Source organism: Mesoplodon bidens, assembly GCF_964165515.1.
Source record: "Mesoplodon bidens genome assembly, chromosome: 18".
Taxonomy (NCBI): domain Eukaryota; kingdom Metazoa; phylum Chordata; class Mammalia; order Artiodactyla; family Ziphiidae; genus Mesoplodon; species Mesoplodon bidens.
This window is the reverse complement of record NC_138175.1, coordinates 37,583,550-37,608,408: the sequence shown is the minus strand read 5'-3', so window position 1 is coordinate 37,608,408 and position 24,859 is coordinate 37,583,550. Positions and strand designations below refer to the sequence as shown.

Below are 24,859 nucleotides of genomic sequence, written 5' to 3'. Positions count from 1 at the left end.
CTGACCACCTGGTGTATACCAGCTGCTTGGTCCTTTAATTTTCACGACATTCCTTAGAGGCTGTGAGCTGATCTCCGTTTTGACGACAAGGAAACCGACGCTGAGAGGGGTAAGAGTGGCAGTCAAGTCCCAAACTCCCAAGCCCCGCTTCTTACCAGCCCCCGTAGAGCGGCCACTGCCACCTTCGGGCCCTGGATGATGAAACCTGGGGCGAGGACTGCACCATCTCTCAGCCTGTGTCCTTGCAGGTGTTGGGGGAAGCGATGTAGGGGGGAATGCAGCATGCGCTTCCAGGGAGAAGCTGCAAATAACTCTAAATTCGCAAAAGTTTGAGAAGGACAGACCCCGCCAGGACCCGTCCCGGCACCGCATCCCCTCTGCCAGACAAAAGAGCCCGCCCAGCCTACAGCAGAGCCAGACCACCGCTCCCGCCTCCTGCCCGGCCCCCGATCAGGCCAGCGCGGGGCGCTATGGGACTTGTAGTTCGATCAGCTCGCCACACCTGCTCTGAAAACAGACTAGGGAACTACAAGGCCCAGGAGCCAGCGGGCAGGCCCGGGCGGACTCGCCGGCTGTGGGTGTGCGAGCGCAGGGGCCGTGTGGTGCGGGAGCTGGGATGCGGCTGCGGGCGCCCGAGCCGAGGAGCAGCTCCAGGCGCGCGCTCTAGCCGGACTAGAAGGGGGGGTGGCCAGGTGGCGACAGGCACGTTGCATGCATGCATTGGGAGCAGACTTTGCAAAACCCCTGTCGTGCGGTGCTTTGGCTCTGCAGCGGCTAGGTGTAGGGTCCGAGTCGACGGGGGATGGGCACCCGTCCCAGAAGCCAGGCTGGCACCGCTAGCTGAAAGAGCCCTTGGCTGGGCTTGGGGACGGGTGTCGGCGTGCCCGCCTTGGGCTGTGCGTGACGTGTGTGTTCTCTTTCCCTTCCCAAGGTTTCTCGGCGGGCGCGCGATGCAGCGGGCGGCGGCGCTGGTCCGGCGGGGCTGCTACCCCCGGACCCTCGGCCCCTGGGGCCGTGGTCAGAGCAGCGCGGCTGCCGAGGCCTCGGCGGTGCTCAAGGTGCGGCCCGAGCGGAGCCGGCGCGACCGCATCCTTACGCTCGAGTCTATGAACCCGCAGGTGAAGGCGGTGGAGTACGCGGTGCGGGGACCCATCGTGCTCAAGGCCGGCGAGATCGAGCTCGAGCTGCAGAGGGTGAGCGCTGGCTCCAGGGTCCGTGGGGCGGGAGGGCCCTGGGAGGCTAGGGGGGCACTGGTGGGGGGGGGAAGAGTAGCAGCTGTCCCCTGCTGGGGTTCGCCCGCTGGACTTCCTCCCACCCGCGTGGCCACCTCTTTCATTCGACCCACCTTGGCTAAAACGATAGAATGTCCTCCCCCCATCCCTTCACCCGCCAGTGCCTGGCACCTGGCACAAAGAAAGGCCCTCAGATACGGTTCACTTGTTGAATTGAATTCATCAGTTATAATTGAGCTGCCCTTAGTGCCAGGCACTGCCTGCTATGTGGCCATCCTACCCGCGTGGAACCAAGATCCATGGGGGGGTGGGGGTGAGGACAACAACAGGCAGTAAAGAAAGAAATCAGAATTTCAGAGATCACGTTAGGTACCAGGGGAGGGAGGAAGGCTCTGAGGAGACTTAGGTTTGCTCCCGAAGCTTTTTCTCTCTCTGCCTGAGACCTTTTGGGTCATTCTGCCAGTAATGATTCCCTGACAAAAGTGGAGTTGTTGCAGAGTGTCCTGCACAATTCCTTCCCTTAGGCCCCCTTTGGAACCCTGACTGACAGCCATATCTTGTTCTCCCAGTGGGTAGCAGAGGCTTGGGCCTTTTGGGCCTTGGTAGGGTGGCCCTGGGACGTTCTTCCTCCTGGTGGCCGGCTGGCTGGGACCTTAACTTGAGTTCATAGCTGCGTGTAAAGTGACCACACACCCTGTAGTGATTTCTGCCTCCCTGCAACCAGGGCGGCTGGGGTGGGTGTAAGAGGTGCCCCTGTAAGATACCAGAGTTCTAACCCAGGTGGAATTCAGGAGGCGGAGTCAAGAGGGTAATGTAAAAAAAAGTGAACACTCCTAAGATTTGTAAGAACTGATGACAGCAGTCACCCAGCTGCTTGCCGAAGATAGTTCTAACCAGAAGGGGGGAGGGTTCCTTGATCTCGCTCTCACAGGCACCAGAACTGGATGTCTTGGGAGTGAGTTGGCCACTTAATGTTCCTTGAATGCATGGGAGGAAGCCGTGGTGGGGCCGTTACATTAACGCGGGGACTTTGAGGGTTTGATGAGCTCATGGCTTGCTGAGACCTTGTTGGGACACTCAGTTCTGCTGACTCAAAACAGTGAGTTGGACAAGTCAGAGTCCAGTGTCTCCCTCTGACTCCTTGCAGGGCTAAGTTTAAAGCTTGGCCCACAGAAGGCTGGCTCGGTTTCTGTGCCTCCCTGTCCCGAAGGTGGGCCACAGGCAGAGAAAACGGGCTTTTGCTGTTCTGCTCCTTGTTGATACCTGGCAGACTCTAGCTGGCCCTCCTTAAGACAACAGTCTCCCTGTTAAGGCTGAGATTAAATTGTTTCCGGTTTATCACTTTACAACTGATTTTTCTGGTTCCAGAACTTGTAGGGGTTCCAGGGATTATCTCTGCCTTTTGTTAAATAGCAGCTTGCGTGTGGGCTCCATGAAGTACAAGGATGATTAAGGCAGAAGGGGACACCGTCTTTGCCTTCAGGGATCTGATTGCCATATTGTCCTCTGGGCCTGAGCTTCTCTTCCCCCGATTCTTTAAGGATTGGTGGGATGTTTTTAGCAGGCACAGAAAATGTGAGAGCATTCCAGGTGGAAGGAGGGCTGTGAGCAAAGACAGAAGGTTGGGAAGTTCTGGGCATTTGGGGAAGGGAATTGGTGCCATTTGGAGAGCACTGTCTGGCAGAGAGATATGGTAGATGAATAAGATGGAAAAGGGGGACTGGAGTCTTTTGTGCTGGGCTCAGTACTTTATGGTGCAAAGTTTGGTGTGCAATGGGGAACCAGGATGGTGTTCCAACAGGGTATGGCTCCATCACTGAGGTGGAGAAATTTCATGGTCATTTGGGCTGGAAACACCCTGTGATTTCCAGGACAGATGGCCCCACTGCCATGTCCTACCCCTGAGTAAGTTGAGACATTCTTTCTGTCCACCTACGTTCTCCGGTGCTTTCGTTCAAATTCATCCCTTCTTATTCTCTTCTCACTTGGTCGAATCTCAGTTGCCTGATTCTTGGTGCTGGAGATAATAGCCCCAGCCAAGCCAGCATAGCCTTGCTTAAACCTTTCATATTCTAGAGACAGCCTCTCCATTTTACTAGCTTAAACAGTGCCCCTTCTGAGAGAGCCATATTTTCCCAGTCTTTTTTTTTTTTTGGCTTGGCTTGGCTTGGCTTGCATTGGCTTTGCACAGCTTCGGTTTTTCTACCTCCATTTGGAACTCTAATGATCAAAACTGGACTGATGTTATTTTAAAGGGTTCGATTTGGTTAGAGATGGGATTTGTAGGGAGTTGAGTGACTTGGGGGTGAATCTTCAATCCTCTCTGGGCTTTGGTTTCCCTAGTCTATAAAAGGAAGGTCCGGTGGGCCCAGGGTTTTTCCCCAGGCCCTGACTTCTGTGCCTCTTTGTCCATCTGAAGGCCTTTAAGCTGCCTTATGGAATCATTTCACCAGGTACTCCGTAAATAGTACCGGCTGATTGGCTGGACACGTGGCTCTGGTTTTTGTGTTTTTTTTAACATCTTTATTGGAGTATAATTGCTTTACAATGGTGTGTTAGTTTCTGCTGTATAACAAAGTGAATCAGCTATACATATACATATATGCATATATCCCCACATCCCCTCCCTCTTGAATCTCCCTCCCACCCTCCCTATCCCACCCCTCTAGGTGGTCACAAAGCACCGAGCTGATCTCCCTGTGCGATGCGGCTGCTTCCCACCAGCTATCTGTTTTACATTTGGTAGTGTATATATGTCCATGTGGCTCTGGTGTTTGACTGTGGGGTGGCTTGCCAGGCAAGTCTCGTCTGTCTTGCTTGGTGGTAGGAGTGGAGGAGACTGTTCAGGAGAGCCTGAAGGAGGAGGGGCACTTGACTAAGTGGGTGTGTGAAAGGGGCCATTCTCCTCCAGCCTGGGCTGTGTGCTCTCAGGGAGGCCCTGTTTCTCCCTGACAGCAGCTCTAAGTGGGAGAACCTATCAGCTTTTCAGATCCTGGTGTTCATTGGGAGCAGCATTTAAAAATAAGCTGCCATTAGTAGGAGTTCTGAAAAGATCTGTCTGTTCCTCCTCAACCTACTTCTTTTTCCCTTGTTTTATTGGGGGAAGGGAGAAGGTTGGCATAAGTGGAGACAGGAAGGCTTCTGTTTGTCAAAGTACCCAGAGTCAGGGCAAAACATTTATGAAGGGAAAAACTGAATACTGTTAACATCAGCGTGTGCTGCATCTAAACACAGTAAAAGTGCAGAATGCTGTAGCACCTCCTTATTGTTAGCTAAGAACTAAGTCTGGAAACTCTGGATGTGCCAAGCACAAGAGGTGAAATCTCATCGGTCATTTTCTTTAGAGCTTAGATGCTATCTTAAAATAAAGAAATTTGTAGTGTAGGCTTCCATTTGGGTGAACCCTCCACCCACCCACCCTGCCCAAGTCACCAAGGACCTGCATCCTGGGCTTTGCCTTTATGTGCTGTGGGCCTCAGACAAGTCACTCAGAGCACCTTGGCCTCAGTTACTCCTCTGCAAAATGAGCTCAATTTATTTCTCCTAAAGACTAGTTGGAGATGTTTAGTGATGATGCTTTGAACAGCTAGAAGCCAGTCAGAACTCTATTTTTTTTTTTGGCCCACACTAAATGGCTTGTGGGATCTTATTAGTTCCCCGACCAGGGATTGAACTTAGGCCCTCAGCAGTGAAAGTGTGGAGCTCTAACCATTGGACCACCAGGGAATTCCCCAGTCAGAACTCTTAAGAGTCTTCATTTTCAAGATAATGAGAGTTGCTTGGGGAGAGTGCCAAGGGTCACTCTTTCCTTGCCTTCCTCTTGAGTCTCTGGGTCTAGGAATGTGCTCTGTGGGGTTTGCTGTCCTGCCTGGGCCTTAACCTTGCTATCTTGAATTATCCTGTTTGGAGCTCATTCAGCTTTCATCGCTGCAAACCTCAGCTTCTACGGTTGACCCTCCCACAGGCCCCTAGACTTCAGGAACCTACGTCCAGCCTTCCCTGCTTCCATGGTTAGGAAACTCAGCCCTTAGAGCTCCCACCTCATCTCTTAATCACAGGCCTGTATAGGTTTGGCTGTGTTTCTTCCAGCTTTGCTTGTCATAATGGTCGGGGCCAGACCCTGTGCTGAGCCTCGGTTTCCTCAGCTGTGCAACGCACCTGTTTTCAGGGACCCTGGGGACTAGTTGGGTTTGTCTCTGGGGCTTCCGTCTGGAGCTCTCTGTTGGACTTCCTGCCTGCCCAGTCCTGCTCATGTCCCTGGGGTCTTTTCATGTGGCCTTCCTGGCCTGGAGCCAGCTGTGCCCTCTCCCTTCTCTGAGTCCACTTCTTCATCAGCCTGGGCTCTGAAGGTGGTGGCCTCTCCTGTGTTGCCCACTTCTGTCACAGGGCATGATTCATAAGTGTTTGTTGAATGAGAGGGAGGCTTTCTGGGGACTAACCGTCCTACCAAACCTGCCCGCTCGCATGTCACATGAAATGACAGGAGCCACCCCTACCTCGAGGAAACTGCCTTGTGCCTGTTAGAATTGTCCATTGTCCTAATGCTGGGCCTGTGAGCTGGGAAGGACAATGCTAACTCCTTTTTCCTTCTCCCTGCTAACACCCTCTGAAATATGCCATCCCCAGAGCCTGGGGGCCTGCTCCTTAAGCCCTCCTTGAGCTGAACTGCGGGAAGAGAGCCCCCCTGTGTTGACTCTCATCTCAGTGCCCCACAGGGAGGCAGCTCTGGGCAGGATGTGTGCAGGTGAGTTAAACTTGTGGGCTCTAGGATGCTGGGAATTGGAACTAGAAAGCTATGTGCTGACCTGGCAGGCGCCCGAGGGTGGGGCTGAGGTGAGGTTGCCATTGGGTGTGCGTACAAGCCTGGATGAGTCACTGTGGGCAGGAGTCTGCCCCTGACTCCTTGGTATTTCCCAACCCATGTAGATCTCAAGTGCCTAGATACAGGAGTCTCCTTTGTATGGTGGCCTTTGGCTGGGCAGGCTGGTCCCCTGCCCATTCAGAGGAGCCAGTTTCCCACCCTGCAGCTCGTCCATCATAGCGAAGTGTCTGGAGACCATAGGTACCCAGACCCGAGAAAGGAGATGCTCTATGCTCCTAGGCTGCTTGTTGGCAGGCCCCAGATTGGTTGAGCAGTGTAGGGTGAGGGCACAGGAAAGGAACATCCAGGGATCTGTTCCAGGCATTATTCTCTCCCTGCATTGGGCTGGCCGAGGGCCTGCAGCTGTGTGTTGTAGTTCCTGGCCCTCGACTGTGACAGATTTACTCCCTACTGAAGAATGGACTGTGCCCGCACCAAGGAAATCACCTGAGTTCAGCTGGCCAGGCCTGGGGACCGTGGCAATTGAATCAGGCTGACAGAGCGTCCCGTGCCACGAGCCCAGGCCAGTGCCAAGGGGTGGGTCAGGTCTGCCCCTTTGCACACAGTGGCCTGGATTGCTCCACCTGAGGGACGAGCCCTGAGGCCACATGCCTCACAGCCTGTCTCCAGGGTGCCTGCCCTCACCCCAGCCCAGCCCTGGGCAGTGGGTGGTGCTGTCCTCCTGCCTTGGCCCCCCTGAGACGTCTTTCCATATTGGCCAGCCCTGAAGAACTTGGTAAAAGGGGCAGGAGGGAATTAAAAGGCCTTTCTCCCTGCTACCCGCCACCAAACATAGCTTTTGGAGACTTCTTAGGCCCTGTTTATGACGGTCCAGTGCTGTTTCTGGGGTGCCCTCCTCAGCGCCCCATGCCTCCTGGCTCCTGAAGCAGGTGGAGAATTTCTCTATGGGAGGGGCTTAGGAGTGGCAGATGAGGGTCAGGAAGACTTGTTCAGCAGCTGCTTTCATCCCTTAAGCCCACTGGTCTTTACTTAAGAGGTATATTACTGAGTTAAAAAACGGAAAGTTTTCTAAAGTTGCTTTTATGCACACATTGTGTGAAATGGAGAAGGCAAGTGTCAGAACCATAGAATTGTACCTTTAAAATTTGTATTTAGGGTGCCTTTGGGGAAAGGGCAGCTGGAGATGGGAAGGTGGCCAGGCATTCCACCCAGGCCCCCCTTGGTACTGCCACCCGTTTCCCCACCGCTTTCTTCCTCCACCATGACCCTTGTGACCTTGTTCCTGGTCCAGCTTGTAAGATGATGATGTTTGTACTCTGCCAAGTGCTTTCATACTGTTTGTCTCAGATAATCCTTTCAGCTGCCCTGGGAGGTCCTTGAGCCTGCTGTTGATTCTAACTCTTACAGTGGCTAATTCTGGATTTATCAGTGAGATGCGTGGATTTCCCACATTTCCAGATCCCCACGGTTCTCCATCCAAAACGCATTTTCTCCTTAGCAGCAGCCGGGGTGTCCTGCAGTCACCTCCCCAGTGACATTGTTGCCAGGGTTTCCGAGTTCCTCCTCTCTCTGCCATCTCTGTTCTGTGCTAAACGCATTGCTCAGGCAGTGGCCTCAGTTTTGCTCTTCAGCCAGTCTTTTCATCCCTGATGCTTTTTTTTTTCAATATGAAAATCAGCCCACATTCTTCATCCTGCAAAGACAGGGTTGCAAGAGAATGACCCCCAAGAGGTCCCTGCTGATCGGTGTCTTCTGGAGGGGAGGGTGGCTGCAGTGCCCCAGTCATTCACTTAGGGGTGGAGGTGGAGCTGCGCTTGGGGGGAGGGAGCCGGCAGTTGTGGGATCCTGTCCCTGATGTTTTCTGCTGCTGACCCCTCCCTCCCTCCCACCACATTTGCCCCAGGGTCAACGTGGACCTGCAGCTACCTCGGGTGCTCTGGCAGCCCAGGAAAGCTCTTCTAGCCTTTTCAGAAAGTGGGTAACCTTTTGAAGCCTTAATTTCCTAATCTGTAAAAAGGGATTAATATGGCTTGGCCGAAAAGTTCATTCGGATTTTTCCATAACATCTTATGAAAAACAGAAACCAATTTTTTGGCCAACCCAATACTGGCCCTTCCTCATAGGGGTGGTTGTGAAGGTTAAATGGAACCAAGCATATCAAGGGCACTGTGCCTGACACCTGGCAAGGCTCAGAATAGGGCTGCTTATTAATATCCTGTTGAGCATTGCTTGGCCTCTGGAATCCAGGGTCTGAGAGTCACTAAGTAACCACCTGTTGCTTTCTCTCTACTCAGGGTATCAAAAAACCATTCACTGAGGTCATCCGTGCCAACATCGGGGATGCCCAAGCCATGGGCCAGCAGCCAATCACCTTCCTCCGACAGGTGAGCTGGCCCTCAGGAACAGAGGCCACTGGGACAGCAGGGAAGCAGCCAGCCAGGCCCATTACATTACCTCTGCCTCCTTGCCTGTCCAGCTCCCTCAGGACACAGCAGACACCAGAATCCCACAGGGAGGTGCCATTGAAGTAGCGCCCTCTCCAGAGCCTGATGTCCCCACTGGTTCTCTCCCTCAGTCTCCTCCCCTTCCAAAGCTGTCTAAAATTCCTAAACCCATTTTGAGGATGCTCTAGTATACAAGGCTCCCAGGTGTATGGTCCTGGATGCTGAGTTCGGAGCTGGGTTGGTGAGGGCATCAGAGAGTAGATGGGAGAGGTAGAGGCCCAGTGGCCTGGGAGGTGGTGCGTGGGGGTCCAGGTATGGCTTCCTAAGTGAGAATCCCCAGATTTGAGTGTTGGCTTTGCTGCTTACCAGCTGGGTGGCTTTGGGCAAGTGGAGCTCACCAGACACTGCCTCGGAGGACTGCTGGGGGACTCCATGAGATGGAGAGTGTGAAGGCCCTCAAGAGGCACATTTCAGTGTTTCAGTTTGAGTGCCAACTGCAAGGATGCTGCATGGGCCAAAACTGTGGGATTGGTGGGCTAGAGGGGAAAAGGTAAGGTGGGAGAGTACTCCAGGGCCTGCTAGACAGAGGTTGGAGACCAGCTACAGGGAAAGCTTTTCCCTGGAGAAGGAATGGGGCAAAATTTGGTCCTTGTGTGGTTAAGGTTGGCAGGCTGGGGCAGGCAGCAAAGCTGAGTGCTGAATGCCCTGGTCTTCTTCTCCTGCCTGTATTTCCTGCTGCAGGGACTGGCACACAGGAGGGGCGATCCTGCCCTGCTCCCTGGGTAGAGGGTTGTTGGGGGCCCCGGGGCCTCAGCCTGCAGCCCCTCAGGAAATTCACACAGGGTATGGGAGAGAAGAACCAAGGCTGGCAACGACCTCAGGAACGTCCACTGCATGGACTCCCGTAGCAACTGTTGCAGACCTCAGGAGCATGCCAGCTGCCCATGAATGTCAGAGGCCCCAAGCTGGGCCCGTGGTGAGGAAGTGGATCAGACCAGACAGAGAGGCTCTGCCAGGGAAGTGGAGCGGGAGGAGGTCAGAGCATCCTGGTTGTCCTGGAAGCTCGTCCTGGAAGCACACAGCTTAGGAGAGGAGAGGCCCAAGGTGGCTTCCCTCTGCAGAGGTTCCCCACACGTGCCTGGGGTGCCTCCTGTTGCCTCAGCCTTTTCTGGCTGGCTGGCACACTCCCGGATCCAGCCCTGCCGCTGGTTGTGGCAGGCCCGGCCTCTCCCACTTGGTGCTGGCATCCTCCAGCCTTCACAAGCACCCCAGGGAGGAGGGCAGGCTGGGTCACTGCCTATTGCACAAATCTTTTTGAAGAAAAGCCGGGCTCCAAGAAGCCTGCGCCCGCCCGAAGTCCCCCAGCCGTGAGCCACAGCCTGCCTCAGTGCTCCTGGCACCACTCTTAAGCTTCCAGCTTAGACTTGCCTGGTGAGCAGGGGTTTGCCAGCACTTTTGCAAACATTTCCTTGCTTAATCCTCTTAATTTGTGAGGTTAGGGTGATCTTCTCTGTTACAGAGATGAAAAAGCTGACTCGGTTTTCAGTTCCGGCCAGGAAAAGGGGTGATGGGGGGTGCTCAGGCTGTAGACAGGTCTGCAATCCTGTCATCTGGGGTGCACCTGCCTCCTCAGCCCCAGCCCCCTGCTCTGGAACCCCTGGTTTTTGTGGCCTTGGGTATGTGAGCTGCTGTCCTTTATGGAGGAGGTGGGGCAAAGTAAGCAGCCACCTTGTGTCCCCTGGCTCCTCGGAGGGTGGTGGCCCACCCTCCGCCCAGACCCAGGTCATCATGGACCTTGCCTCTCACCATCTCCCTTCCGCTGCAGAGCGTCCACTGTCCTCCTCCCCGCCTGTGCCCTGGCCCCCACAGGCCGGGGCCCTTGTGGAGAGGCCTGTGAGGGCACTGTCCCTCAGAGTTGTCATCTCACACCGTCGCCTGCCCGGAGTCCTTTGTTCCCCTCCGGGGTGGGAGGTGCTGGGAGCCCAGCCCATGCCTCTGTTCCTCCAGGTGATGGCACTCTGTACCTACCCAAACCTGTTGGACAGCCCCAGCTTCCCAGAAGATGCTAAGAAACGAGCCCGGAGGATCCTACAGGCTTGTGGCGGGAACAGCTTGGGTGAGGCCCCGACTTGCCAGTTCCCAGCGGGCGTGAAAAGAACGTGTGTTCTCAGCGTGGGCCTGGGCCTCGGCCCGGAATGGAGGGTTACACGTTGAGTGAGTGTGTGAATGTGTGTGGTGGTTGACGTGCAGAGTAAATGACAATGTTCTTCTTGTCCGTGCTCTGTCAGCCTCTTGTTTGCTGAGCTTATGGGGTCGATGCCATCTTTTGGTGGATTGGGGCACTTCAGGCGCAAGAGCCTGCATTTGGCTGGATTTGGGGTTTACACTGGGAGCTGGCTTTGATGCTGAGCTCACCCTCAGAGCAGAAGGGTGAGCCCGAGGCAGCCTCCGAAGCCAGAGGCCAGAGGGAGGCACATGCCCTGCTGGCCCGGCTTCTCACTTCCCTGTGGCCACGCTGTGAGGTGCCTGTGGCCCCCTTTTGGTGGCTTCCTCGCTCTGAAGGTGCCGCCCATCCCCCCAACTTGTGTGTTATGTTCCCGTCACCGGACTGTGCTCCTTTGTGCTGGGAGCCCAGGCCCAGCCTCGGCGCCCAGCACCGGAGGGCTCCATGGAGGAAGGCCCTGTAGATGTGAAAATGATCTTCTCTGCCTTCCCTGCTGAGATGGATTTCCAGCCTCTGGACCTCTGGCTCTTTGTTCTCATCTCATGTTCTTTTTCCTGTTTATTTTTGCTTCATTCCTTTGCCCAGTGCCTACATAGGGAATCCAGCTTCCTTTGTCCTGAGGAAAATCGTTGTCCTTAGGGCTTTTTTAGGACTTGTGCCTGAATGTTTGAAAACATGGGATGGGGATTCTTGTGGCTTGTTCAGCAGGGGACCAGCCACAATTGGCATCTCTGTCACCTCCCTGCCTCCCCCCCCCCCCACCTTTTTCTGCTCTCTTTATGGAGAGCCCTATGCTTACCTTCCTGGCTGTGGCCACCCTACCAGCCCTCTGTCCAAGTTTGTGTCCTTCACAGTGTCCCTCTCAGGAAGGGGCCAGCTTCCCTTTGCTTCCCTGCCCGCCAGCCTGGTTGGGGTGTGGGCCAGCATCTTGTGTGGCAAGGACTGAACCACAAGCTGGCAGAGGCCAGCCCAGAGGCCTGGCCTCCAGGCTCCTTTCCTCCTGCACCCTCTGCCCAGCCCAGAGGACAAAGGCGCTTCTCGAAGACCCATGGCAGTGGGCCTGAGACTCCAGGAACTGCAGCCTGGAGGTGGGGGGAGGGGGTTTGCTCTTGCATATCTGATGTCAATGTCTGGGGAACGGGGAGGAGATCTTGTTCACGCACTAAGCCTCATCGACAAGTTTTTTTCTGTGTCAGCCAGGGCTGGGAGAATGGCACTGGGAGGCCATGTCCGTGTGAGTCGGGACTGTTGGCCTTTGGGGTTTTGGGAACCTGCACTGAGTTCTGTCTGGGGAGCTCAGGAGGACAGGTGAGGTAGGTGCTCTCTGAGCCTCTTTTCTCATCCTTGAATTAGGAGATACTTTGTACCCACCTCCTGGGCTTGCAGGAAGGTTGGCGTTTGTGCCCCTTGTCAGGTGTGGAGAAGCCCCGCCCTGGAGGTCACTACCTGTTCCTGCCCATCGTTGGGGGCGGGGCAGTGTCCTGGCCAAGACTGGGACAATGGGGGGTGGCGCTCTGTCAACTAAGGCTTGGGCAGCCTGAGCACCTGCCCACAAAAGTAAAGGAAATGGAAAATGTCAGTATGCCCAGGGCTACCCTGGCCCACGGAGAGATTATAAAATGTGTACACAAGGTCTTAGGGCTCACCTGGTTGTGTTTTTATCATGCCCTTTAAAATTATTTCTTACTGGGGCTCTGTTTATTTTTTGTTTGATGAGTAACCCAGTTCTCAGGTTGTGTCCCGGATCTTAAGTAGGATTGAGGTGAAACCTAGACACACCTGGGGGAGGTGGGAGCCGGGAGATAACGCCCTGGTCAAGCTCCTCTCTGAGCCCACGCCGTGTACCAGGCACTGCTCTAGGCCCTGAGGGACACTGGTGAACAAGGCAGGTGGAGTTTCTGTGCTCGTGAAGCTCACTGTCAGATTTGGGAGAAACAAACATTAAAAAGAATTAACACAGAAACATAATCCCCACTTTTCATGAGTTCTTAGAGAAAGAGCAGAGAGCTGTGGGGTTATAACAAGGGATTCTAATGTAGAGGGAAGGTTTAAGGAGAAACTGGCATTCAAATTCATGTGGAAGATGACTAAAGGAGTCTGTTAATGCACACCAGACAGAGGAAATGGTGTGTGCAAAGGCCTTGAGGTTTAAGAACTGAGTGTGATCAAGTGAAAGGGTCTGGGTGTGATGGCGCTGGGGGTTTGGCAGATGGTGCCAGTTTGTGGGCAGTTGGAGGCAGGTTGCCATGGGTCCCAGGGCAGAGTCCTACACAGGGGTAGGTGCTCCACAGAGATGAACAGAAGAAATTGGTGATGGTCCCTGCCCTCAAGTCAACATGAGGAGGCAGGGGTTCATCTGTATAAAATAAGATAACTGGAGAAATCACAGACTGGGAGAAAGGCTGGGGTGGGGCCCTATCTCAGGCTTCCTAGAGAGAGACTAGGTCTGAGCTGTGAAGGATCACTGTGGTTCAGAGCATAACAGAAGGTGGAAGTCTGTGGCTGGCAGGAGGAGGGAGCTTGCCCGTGGGGGAAGGTCTGGGAATTCAGGGAAGCAGGTGAACTAAAGGCAGGAAGAAGAGGAGGCTTAGCTGGTGTGGAAATGGCCAGGCCCCATGGAGTGGAGGGGAGGGCACTGAGAGAAGGCAGAGGGAAATAGGGAGCACAGGAAACTTTCTGAGCATGGGAGCTCAAGAAATATCAAATAAGACATCCAGTAGAAGAAGGATTCTCTAACACCAGCACCTGTACCTCCCCACTTCTTTATTTACAAAATATTTCAGATGCACTCGATACCCCAAATAATGTGACAAGACTCTGTACTCACCACCCAGGTTTGGTACGTGTTAATGTTTGCCACTTGATCCTTAGAGAAGTGGTCCAGCCTCCTTCCCCCCTCCCCCTCGCCCACTTACAACTGGTCAGAGGGGAAAGGCCAGCCCAGTGCTGCACAGACCCTGAAACCGAGCGCCTCCTGGGTGCTGGGCCTTGGATGCTGTGCACTGAGACCCAGAGAAGAGCTGGCCACTTTCCAGAGCTGCATCCTGCCTCCTGGTGGTGCTGTTGCAGTAGTCTTAGAAGGAATGAGCTGGTTTTCTTTAAATGTGGTATAAAATTCAAATGGTATAAAAAGATATAGAGTGAAAGAACTGCCTCCCATCTCTGACCCCAAGCCTCCTGGTTCACTTCCCCAGAGAATTCACCTGACCAGTTTGAGTCTCCTTCCAGAGAGATTTTGTGCATGTGCAGATACCTTCTTCTACTGGAAGAAAGAAAGAAATTTTCAGTTTCTTTTTAAAAACATAAGTAGTGGCTTGACATTTTGAAAAAGTTTTTATGCAAACAGTAAAAAGCACAAATATTAATGTACAGCACCTATGTGTGCACACCTTTGTAACCCCTGCCCAGATCACGACATTGACCATTCCCAGCATCACAAAAGGCTCCTTTGTGCCTTTTGCAGTCAATACCCACAAGCCCAAAGTGGTCACCACTGTTTTTGAACTTCATGTAAATGGTGGTTTGGATTTTGATCCTAACTGGCAGCCTGAGCATGCTGTTGGCATGGGGTGGGGGTAGGTGGGTCATGCCTCACAGCCCCAGGGGACCTGTGGTTAGTGCTGATCAGGGTTCTGGATTCCTGGGCTGGCAGGTGGTGCCATTTTGGGGTGACCATTCTCTCAAGTTTTGTGGAACCACGTGTAGGCAACTGATGAAAGCATAGCAGTCTCAGCTATAATGGTACATACTGTCGTAGAATGTGTAAATCCCAGTAGGGTGGGTAAAGCAGGTATGGGCACCATTTAACTGGTTAGAAGCCAGGGCCTGGAATAATGCTTGATGTGTAAGTAGGTTCTCAGCAAATACTGGGTGGATGAATGGATGAGTGGGTGGGTGGATAGATGAACAGAAGGGCAGTTGGGTGGGTGGGTGGGCAGGTGAATGGATGGATGGATGAATGGATGGATGGATAGCAGATGGGCAGATGGTTGGGTGAGTGGGCAGATACGTGGGTAGATGGACGGATGACAGGATGGGTGGATGAAGCCCAGCTAGGTAGTTAAGCAGCTTGCCACAGTTCCAGAGCCTAGAGTGGTGAGAATAGGGCCACACTGAGACCTCCCTGACCTCCCCCTCCTTCGCACTCCCAGTTAATTATATGGATATCACAGACGCTGTGGAGCCAGACATCCTGCCTCTAGTCACTGTCTTGCTTGCTGTCTTAACAGGATCTTACAGCGCTAGCCAGGGCGTCAACTGCATCCGTGAAGATGTGGCTGCCTATATCACCAGGAGAGATGGTGGTGTACCTGCAGACCCGGATAACATTTACCTGACCACTGGAGCCAGTGACGGCATTTCCGTACGTGTGAGGGTAGCTTGTTGTTGTCCACCGTTCACCCACGTGAAGAACAGCCTTGCATGTTAGGGCCGAGTGTGTGAGCCTGTTAACAGGGGGACAGCCTGGGAGGAGAGGTTGGCCTCCCTCTGGTCGCTGCTGTCTGCCCCACCCTGGTAGCCTGCTGTCCTTACCTTGTTCAGTCTTCATGAACCTGGGTACCCCTGCAGCCTCAGTTTCCCTCCAGAGTGGCACCAGCAGGTCCAGCTGGGAGGAGTCAGGGGTCACTCGAGGGTGCCCGTCTTCCTGGCGACATCGGCCTTTCTCTCACTCAGCACATACGGTGTATCTGCTCTGCAAGGCACTGTGCCAGGTGCTGGGGAGACAAGCACGTTTGGCCTCTGCTTACACATCAGTGCTGGATAAGACTGGCATTAATAGCACATAAATACATGTCAAATCTTAAGCTTTCAGTTTCTCTTCTGGAAGAGGACAAAGTGTTACAGGAGGGAGCAGCAGGGACTCTGACCTGGGGGTGCTGGGGAGGGCAGGAAGGTTTCTCCAAGGAAGGCTGAACAGATAGAGATCTGGAAGCTGCGTACCTGTGAACTCAGGAAGGCAGGGGAGAAAGGTTCGGAGCAGAAGGTCAGCATATGCAGAGGCCTTGAGCTGGAAGGAGGCTGTGTGTCTGGAAACAGAGTGTCAGGGGGACGAGCACACATGGTGAGGGCCAGTTACCAGCAGTGGGCTGGGAGGCAGGTGGGGCCTTCTTGTCCTAAGAGCCTGGGAGCCACTGAAGGATTTGAAGTAGGCGGAGGGACATAATTAGATTTAGGTTCTTAAGCTTTAAGTGCGGCAGGAGGGGGCATAATAGATGTAAGGGCGTGTTGAGGAGGCAAGAGCAGAGGTGGCTTGGGCTGGGGATCAGCCGTGGAAGAGGTGACGAGGGGCTGGTATCAAGTGTTCCATAGCAGAAGGGGCTGAACCCAGGGCCTGAGGAGCCTGCACCCTCCCTTCCCGTCCAGCACCCTGCCCCCGTGCCCAGTCAGTGCTGGGTGCCATCCACTCACTTTGTTCTCCCTACTCAGGGAGCCTGTCCTGTCTGACCCTTCCTTTAATGGAGTTCTTTGTCTGTGTCTCTTGACTTCCAAGGCTCCTGTTTTTGTTGTTTGTTAAATGCTTTAGTCCTTTCCTAAAGCCTTTCAAATGCATTAAACCCCTCCTGGAGCCCGGGAGGAAACTGAGGCCCAGAGACCTTAGGTGGTCTGCCTGCTCTAAGTCAGCCTCTTGTGGCATTTGAGATTCTAGTGTTGGACTCAGGCTCCCAACCATGGCATCTTCCACTGTGTTCTGCCAAGGCCCGTCTCTATTCTCAGAGAAGCCCAGGTATAGGTAGAGGTTCCAGAGGAGGGTGGGGGCAGGGGTCCTCAAGATTTAGTGAAAGAATCAAGTCATTGCAGTTTTTAATCCAGTGGCATTCCTGCAGCAAGGAGCCGAACCTGAGAAAGGAGCTAAGTCTGTGTGTAAGGTGGGGACTCGCCCAGAAGGGTTTGGGCTTATTAATCCAGTGAATTATTGCCACCTCCACCAGTGCCCCACAGGACTCCCCAGGCCTGGTTTCTCAGGAATCCTATGAACCTAGGGCGCACTCAGCTTTGGAAACAGCCAGGTTGAAGCGCCACCTAGTGGCCGTAACTGGGTATTTTATCCCATTTCAACAATCCCTTGTTCAGGGGTCTGTCCAGCCTTGGGCACTGATAGCTACCGACCAGACAGATTCCTGGGCTCCACCCCAGACATACAGAATGAGTTTCAGGGGTGAGGTCAGAATAATTCTGAGACAGGGCCAGTTTGTGGGCTACTGCTTTAAAAGACCTTTTTAAAAAATACTAACAAGTATTGCGTGTTAAACTACATACCATGCACTGTACTGAGAACTTTAAAACATTTTGCTTATTTCTCACAGCAGACCTCATTTTACAGATGAGGAAAGTGAGACTCAGGGAAGTTCAGCCACTCCCATGGGGCTGCACTGGAGGCAGGCAGTGGGGTGGCTGGTGAAAGGCGGGGTTGGGGCCTTCCAGCTTGCCTGCTGCTGGTCAGCCCCCGCGGGTGGGAAGTGGCAGTGGCCTTGCAAGATGTGACTTCTCGGTTGCAGACGATCCTGAAGATCCTGGTCTCCGGGGGTGGCAAGTCACGGACGGGTGTGATGATACCCATCCCGCAGTACCCCCTCTACTCGGCGGTTATCTCTGAACTCGATGCCATCCAGGTGAACTATTACCTGGATGAGGACAACTGCTGGGCCCTGAACGTGAATGAGCTCCGGCGGGCCGTGCGGGAAGCCAAAGAGCACTGTGACCCCAAGGTGCTGTGCATCATCAACCCCGGGAACCCCACAGGTCTGTGCTTTACTCCCTTGCCAGTTTCTTGGGGAGCAGGGGCAGGGTGGCTGGAGTACTGGATGTCTGGACACCAAAGATCTAAGAAATAATGAAATCCTCTTTGCTCCCAGGTTCCCAATCCAACTTCAGATTTGCTAACATAAAGCCATAAAATTTGCCACAGGCCACCTTAGGAGGTGAGCAAATGCAGGCATTTTCCTGGGCAAGGTTGTATTAAGACCAGTTTTTCTCCTGTTCTTGCATTTGCAAAGAATCTTCTTTTTGAGTTCACCCACAACCATCACCATTAATCACAGGCCTCATTTTACCCTTAGTCCTACTTGTTTTTCTGAACCAGTTTTCAGATTGCTGGTGTGTGCGTTGTTTTTCTTTGACACAGCGTTACTGTGTACTTTGAGGCCTGAAAAGGAAATGCCATATTAAAAACAAAAGCGAACAAACCAAAAAAACCTAATTCCAGAAGTTGAAAATCACTCCTAATTTTGTGTATTTTTCTTTAAAAAAAAAAAAGCACAGTTCTGCCTGTTTTGATCTTTCCAGGCTGCTGGCTTCATGTGCCCCCGATGCTATTCGGATGCCGAGAACAAGGGCTCCTCTCTCCTCCTTTGTTGAGATAAACTGGGTCAGGGCCAAAGCGTGGTGGAGTTGATTGTGGAATCTGCTTCTTGGGAACATCAAATGATGCTTCAATCAGCTGAAAGCGCCACTTGAATTCCTGAGCGCAGAAAATGGGTGCAGCTGCCCTCCACCCTGGTTTATTTACACCAGCTTCTTGGGGGAAGGGATGAAGGGTCTAACCATGGTTCAGTAGGAAAATGACAGAGCTGGGTTCTCAATCCTGTTGCACATTAGAATCACAAAGGGAGCTTTTAAAAATGTCAAAGGCCAGGCTGCACCTCAGAATCTCTGGGGATGGGGCCCAGGCATCAGTATTCTATGCAGCTGAGGATGAGAAACACTGCCCTAGGATGATTGTTCTAAAACTTGAGCTTGTTAAGAAAAAAACAGACTGCTGGACCCCACTTCTAGGTGTTCTGATGTAATTAGGCTGGAGTGGGGCTTGACAATTTGCATTTCTAACAAGCCCCCAGGTGATGCTGATGCTACTGGTCCCAAACTTGGAGTAGTAGGCCCTACATCTTAGGAAATACTCTGTATACCTAGTTTATATCATAGGGTTGGTGACTTCTTGGCCAGGTGCTTACATAAATCTTCACCTGGCTGTCTTGGGAGAAATAACTGCACTAGAGACTTTCCTGTTTTGGGTCAAAGGTTGGAGGAGTCATGTGAGTATATGTTAATATAAGCAGTTTTTTGGGGGTTTTTTGGCCATGCTGCACAGCTTGTGGGATCTTAGCTCTCCGACCAGGGATTGAACCCGGGCCCTGAGAGTGAAATCACTGAGTCCTAACCATTAGACCTCCAGGGAATTCCCTCTCTGGGGTCTTAATGGGTGAAAATCAGCTATTGGAAGATGGGGGATGGAAAATAGAAACCTACCTGTGATAACCATGTATCTTGCCTGGACCACACACTGTGACCACTTTGGCTAAAAGGTATCAAAATGGACTGGGATATAAGTAACTAACAGGGCTCTTTGGGATTCAAGACAGAAACTCATCTTAAGACTTGAAGGGAGTGGATCTGTGAAGTCCAGGGTAAAGCAGCACACTTGAATCAGCGTCATTGTCATAGGAACCCCAGGCCATTTCCCAGCTCTTCTCTGGGCAGGGTTGGAATCCTTCTTAGGAAGCATCTGTCCTGGGAGTGGCCTTCAGCAGTTCCAGTCATTGCCCAGCACCTAAGCGTCCTCCACAGAGAGCCTTGCCCATAGTTTCAGCCAAAGCCGCAGGCCAGACTCTCATTGGCCCACGTTGGCCAACCTGCCCGTGCCTGACCTAGTTAAATCACTGAGGCTGATTGGCTGGGTCTGTATCCCATGTCCCTTGCTGGAGTTTAAAGAGAGGGAGTTCCCCCTAGAACAGCTGAGAAAAGGGCAGGATGCAGGGCTGGTGCAAGCAACAGGTATCCCCATTAGTTTGTGGGAAATTCCTTTGGCCTGGCCTCTGGCAAGGGGCACGTAGACCCCTCCCCAGCTTTGAGGCCTACAGCAGAGCCACCTCTTTTGTGCAGTGGGCTCGTGTCTCCCCCTGCTGGGCACAGCTGTGCCCTGCCCCTCCAGAGCCTGTGTGACTCCTCCTGTACCACCATGTATGTTTGTCCATCCATTGGCTCAGCAGGCATGCTCTGAGTGACTCCTTCGTCCCAGGCGAAGACTGGAGAGAAGTAAGCTCTGTCCTCGTCCTACAGTTTGCATCGCTCATATCATGGGGATTATTTGCGCACAGCAGGTCTCCTTTCCTCTCCTGAGCTGCAGGTTTCCAGAGGCCTGGCCCTTGCTCAGTTCTCTTAGCACTCCCCCTGGCATTATGTACAATGGTTTGATGCTCTTGGTGCTCAAACCTTTGCTTGCATTCTAACAGGATACACTTTGTGGGATGGCAACCCTGGGAGAGAAGACCAGCTGCATTTGTAGGCAGGCTCAGCCCCCTGGATAGGCAGCTCCTGTCTGTCTGTGGGAACAGCAGCTGGTTCCTTGTAGCATCCAGGGCTCCTACCCTTCCTAATTCCCAGAGCCATGAGCTTGCTTCATAGGAAGCCCGGTTGACCGTTTCTTGGCAGGAGACAGGTTGGTCCCTTAGTAAAGGAATTGGTTCATTGCTTAGACAGTTTAAGTCTGAAATCCTGGCTGAATCATTACCATGCTCTTATAAGATACATCTGTATATTTTTTTCTAAGACTTATTCTTGTTATTCTTACATGGACAAGAATATAGTTATTTTTAACAAGAAGGTAACATCCTCTACATACTGGTTTGCATCAAGATATAGATGCATATATAAATAACACATGTGCACATACACACATAAATATATACATATATGTAACATCCATAGATGCACATTTATGTATAGTAAAGAAACAGCCTCTTGTGAGAAGTCAGCATGCCTGACTAGTGCTTTCCCAGAGGCTATGCGAGCACGTCAGACAACCCAGTGCCACACTTATAATGGGCCTCGGGAAATATTGGGAATAGGTTCATTTCTACCTTGTTGCATTTGTTCCTTTCCCCACCTAAACCCACAGTATTTCCTGTGAACTGATGGGTGAATATTTTGCTGCTGGCTGGCACTCATTTCTCTAAGGTGGATGAAATGTTGAGTCAAGCCCTGAAGGGAGACCCTGGCAGGGACACTGCGGGTACCCGGAAGCATCCTCAGAGGGCGCAGCTCCCATGTAGCTGCTGACGGGAGAAGCCAGAGCTGGCAGGCAGGCTCATCTCATTTAGAGCTTATTCCACAGTATTTACCGGGGCCCTGCTGAGTGCTGGCTTTGAGGGTCAGCACTGAGCCCACAGATCTTGTCCCTGCCTCACGGAGCTTGTGTGGGGAGAAGGTGTAGCCAGTGCAGTTCTCCTGGTGTTGCCGCTGTGGGGTGAGGAGGAGCGTGAGGCTGAATGATTAAACTCCTTCAGTTTAACTTTCCTGCTCTTGATGATATTGTCATGCCTTCTTGCCCTCCAGCACAGATTAATACAAATATACCCCCCTCCACACACACACCCCTCCAATAAGAATAACAAGAAGGTTGGGTGTGAAACACTGCTTCCTCCACATACCCAGCTTAAGTGAGTCAGAGGGACGGGGCTGACCGTCGGGGCTCCCTGGAGGTTGACTGAACCCCCCGAGTCACAGCAGCTAGGGAGGGTGGTCCCACAGGGTCCCGGGGAACACAGATACCTGAGTGATTCTGGTTGGGGTTCTTACCTGGGGACAATTTAAACAGCATTACAACCTACCTTCTGCTTTTGTTTGGGGACTTTTTAGGTCAGGTGCAGAGCAGAAAGTGCATAGAAGACGTGATTCACTTTGCCTGGGAGGAGAAGCTCTTTCTCCTGGCTGATGAGGTAAGAGCAGCCTTGGCTCTCAGAGGTGAGGGTGTGCTTTCTTTTCTGGGAGAGGGAGCCAGGCCTGGTTGTTCTATAGCCAGAGAGGACTTTCTAGGTGTTGGAAGAGAGATTCTAACAAGGTTGAGGATGTTCAGTGTTACACCCTGTGAGACTGTGACCAAAAATCATCCCAACATTGGTTTGGAATCTTGGTTATAAGTTTCAGAAATCTAACCCAAACTACTTTAAACTTGAAAAGTAAAAAGGTGGTAGGGTCTCAGGAGTGGGGCTGGATCCAGGGACTCAAACCATATCTTCCACCTCCTCTCATTCCATCCTGCTGCCTTGGCCTCACACACGGGCCTGCTATCTTCCCAGTCTAGAAAGAGAGCATTCCTTCCTGGTGGTTCCAGCAAAAGTCTCAGAATTAAGCCTCACTGGTGCAGCTTGGGTCAAACACCCATTGCTGAGCCAATTACTGTGGCCCCGTGGTTGCAATATGCAAACTGACCAGGCCTGGGCACGGGGCAGTGTCTCTGCCCTGTGCCCCCAAACCTGCAGAAAGAGAGTGGGTGGGGGGTGTTCCCTGAGGCAAATTGAGGGCCTCTTTCTCAAGCAGGGAGAGTGGGTGCTAGGTGGGCCTAATGCTGTGTCCTGTGAGGAGGAGAGTCTTAATTAACCCCCCACAGCTGCTGCTTCTTGAACCCCAGTTCTGGAGACAAGGCATGCCCATTCTTTTCCTGCAAGGAAAGAAATGAAAGACCCATCATATCCTGTTTTCATTTCTTCATTGCTGCATGATTTCTAGTTAGTTGTAGCTTCTAACACACAAGGTTCATTTCTTTGCTTCTCAGCACCCCCACCGCCCCGCCCCACACACAGAGCTTACCCACCAAATTGTTGCCGTGATTAATAGCAGATGGACCTAAAATCTTCATTTCTATAGGAGAGAATGGACAGCAGAGTGACCTGGTTTACAAACCTCTTCCCTTGGGGTCTGGGAAGGGAGGGTTGGGGGAGGAGGAGGGGGAGGAGGAAGCTCTGCCTGGCTTGTTGAAGGTGCAGCTGGCCTGACCCTCCTGCTGACCCACAGCGCTCCAGAGAGCCTCAGTTTCCCTGATGTCCAAACTGGGTATGGGAAGCTTATCTCCAAGGGCAGATGGGACGCTTGCCTGCGGCGCGCTAGACTGTGCGGGGACAGGGAGGCGCTGCTCACTCCAGTGTGCAGGCTGCTCTGTCCAGTGTGGGGGCGGCTCGGTCCAGTGTGGGGGCGGCTCGGTCCAGTGTGGGTGCTGCTCGCTCCAGTGTGGGCACTGTTTAGTCCAGTGTGGGGGCTGCTCGGTCCAGTGTGGGCGCTGCTCAGCCCATTGTGGGTGCTGCTTGGTCCAGTGTGGGCGCTGCTCGGTCTAGTGTGGGTGCTGCTCGGTCCATTGTGGGTGCTGCTCGGTCCAGGGTGGGCGCTGTTTGGTCCAGTGTGGGGGCTGCTCGCTCCAGTGTGGGCGCTGCTCGCTCCAGTGTGGGCGCTGTTTGGTCCAGTGTGGGGGCTGCTCGGTCTAGTGTGGGCACTGCTCGGCCCATTGTTGGTGCTGCTTGGCCCAGTGTGGGCGCTGCTCGGTCTAGTGTGGGTGCTGCTCAGTCCATTGTGGGTGCTGCTCGGTCCAGGGTGGGCGCTGTTTGGTCCAGTGTGGGGGCTGCTCAGTCAAGTGTGGGCACTGTTTGGTCCAGTGTGGGGGCTGCTCGGTCCAGTGTGGGCCCTGCTCAGCCCGTTGTGGGTGCTGCTTGGTCCAGTGTGGGCACTGCTCGGTCTAGTGTGGGTGCTGCTCGGTCCAGTGTGGGCGCTGTTTGGTCCAGTGTGGGGGCTGCTGGGTCCAGTGTGGGGGCTGCTAGGTCCAGTGTTGGCGCTGCACGGTCTAGTGTGGGCGCTGCTCGGTCCATTGTGGGCGCTGCTCGGTCCATCGTGGGTGCTGCTCGGTCCATTGTGGGCGCTGTTTGGTCCAGCATGGGGGCTGCTGGGTCCAGTGTGGGCGCTGTTTAGTCCAGTGTGGGGGCTGCTCGGTCCAGTGTGGGTGCTGTTTAGTCCAGTGTGGGCGCTGCTCGGTCCAGTGTGGGGGATGCTCGGTCCAGTGTGGGGCCAGTTTGGTCTAGTGTGGACGCCGCTCGGTCCAGTGTGGGTGCTGCTCAGTCCAGTGTGGACGCTGTTTCGTCCAATGTGAGCACTGTTTGGTCCAGTGTGGGGGCTGCTCGGTCCAGTGTGGGTGCTGCTCTGTCCAGTGTGGGCACTGCTAGGTCTAGTGTTGGCGCTGCTTGGTCCAGTGTGGGTGCTGCTCAGTCCAGTGTGGACGCTGTTTCGTCCAATGTGAGCACTGTTTGGTCCAGTGTGGGGGCTGCTCGGTCCAGTGTGGGTGCTGCTCGGTCCAGTGTGGGTGCTGCTGGGTCTAGTGTGGGTGCTGCTCGGTCCAGTGTGGGTGCTGCTCTGTCCAGTGTGGGGGCTGCTCGGTCCAGTGTGGGGGCTGCTCGGTCCAGTGTCGGTGTTGCTAGGTCCAGTGTGAGGGCTGCTCGGTCCAGTGTGGGTGCTGCTCGGTCCAGTGTGGGGGCTGCTCGGTCCAGTGTGGGCGCTGACAGCAGTGGTGGACAGAGAGCTGGGTGAGTGCCGTGAAGTGCGGAGGGTACACAGTTAGCACTTCAGGTGCAGAAGTCAGGACAGGTACATGAACTGCTTTCACCACTCATCTTATTGACAGAAGTGAGCATCACACTTTGGGAAGAAACCTGCTTGGGCAGGTGGGGTACTTGATGTCGTCACTGGCACATGAGGCAGAAAGGAGTTCTGGAGACTGGGTGAGGCTAATGTTGGAGAATCCAGTGGGCATCCATCCCGAGGCCTTCCCTCCTTGCTTGTTCTGTAAGGTTCCCTCAGGCACGTCTGGCTTGGCAGTGGTGTCCGAGGCTGGGCTTCATGGCAGGCTGCCTGGCTGCAGTTTGGCCTGGAGCACCTGTGCCCTCCCTCAGACGCTGCCTGGTTGGCTCAGGCTTCTGGGGGGACTTGCGATGACTGTCTCCATCCCGTCCCCTCCTGCAGGTGTACCAGGACAACGTGTACTCTCCAGACTGCAGATTTCACTCCTTTAAGAAGGTGCTTTCTGAGATGGGGCCCGAGTACTCCAGCAACGTGGAGCTCGCCTCCTTCCACTCCACCTCCAAGGGCTACATGGGCGAGTATGTGGGCCCCCACCTCCCTTCCGCTGCCCCTGGGCCTGCTTGGTCCCTGTGCTTCTCTGCCCTGCCCCACCTCAGTCTGCTGGACAGAGACAGCTGCCCTTATCCACCGTCTCTGCTGATCTAAGAAGCAGGAGGAGACAGACCACACCTCCCCAAAGGGAGCACGGTGGTGTGAGGACAGACCTTGTGCAAGGGCTCGTGTAAAATAAGGCTGTGATGAAAAT

General features: G+C 53.6%; 1 protein-coding gene across 2 annotated transcripts in view; it reads left to right on the top strand.

The window, feature by feature from the left end:
- The first annotated feature begins 586 nt into the window (after positions 1–586).
- Positions 587–24,859, top strand: part of GPT2 (glutamic--pyruvic transaminase 2) — a 35,083-nt gene continuing 10,810 nt past the window's right edge. Inside the window, exons 1-8 of one of the 2 annotated variants that reach the window (XM_081215256.1) lie at positions 587–702; positions 932–1,193; positions 8,349–8,438; positions 10,506–10,614; positions 14,952–15,085; positions 17,220–17,463; positions 21,355–21,434; positions 24,496–24,632. In XM_081215256.1, the coding sequence (XP_081071382.1) occupies positions 951–1,193; positions 8,349–8,438; positions 10,506–10,614; positions 14,952–15,085; positions 17,220–17,463; positions 21,355–21,434; positions 24,496–24,632 (1,037 nt within the window). In that variant the 5' untranslated portion in view covers positions 587–702; positions 932–950. The remainder of the gene's footprint in view (positions 703–931; positions 1,194–8,348; positions 8,439–10,505; positions 10,615–14,951; positions 15,086–17,219; positions 17,464–21,354; positions 21,435–24,495; positions 24,633–24,859) is intronic. The other variant, XM_081215257.1, reaches the window with a different exon arrangement.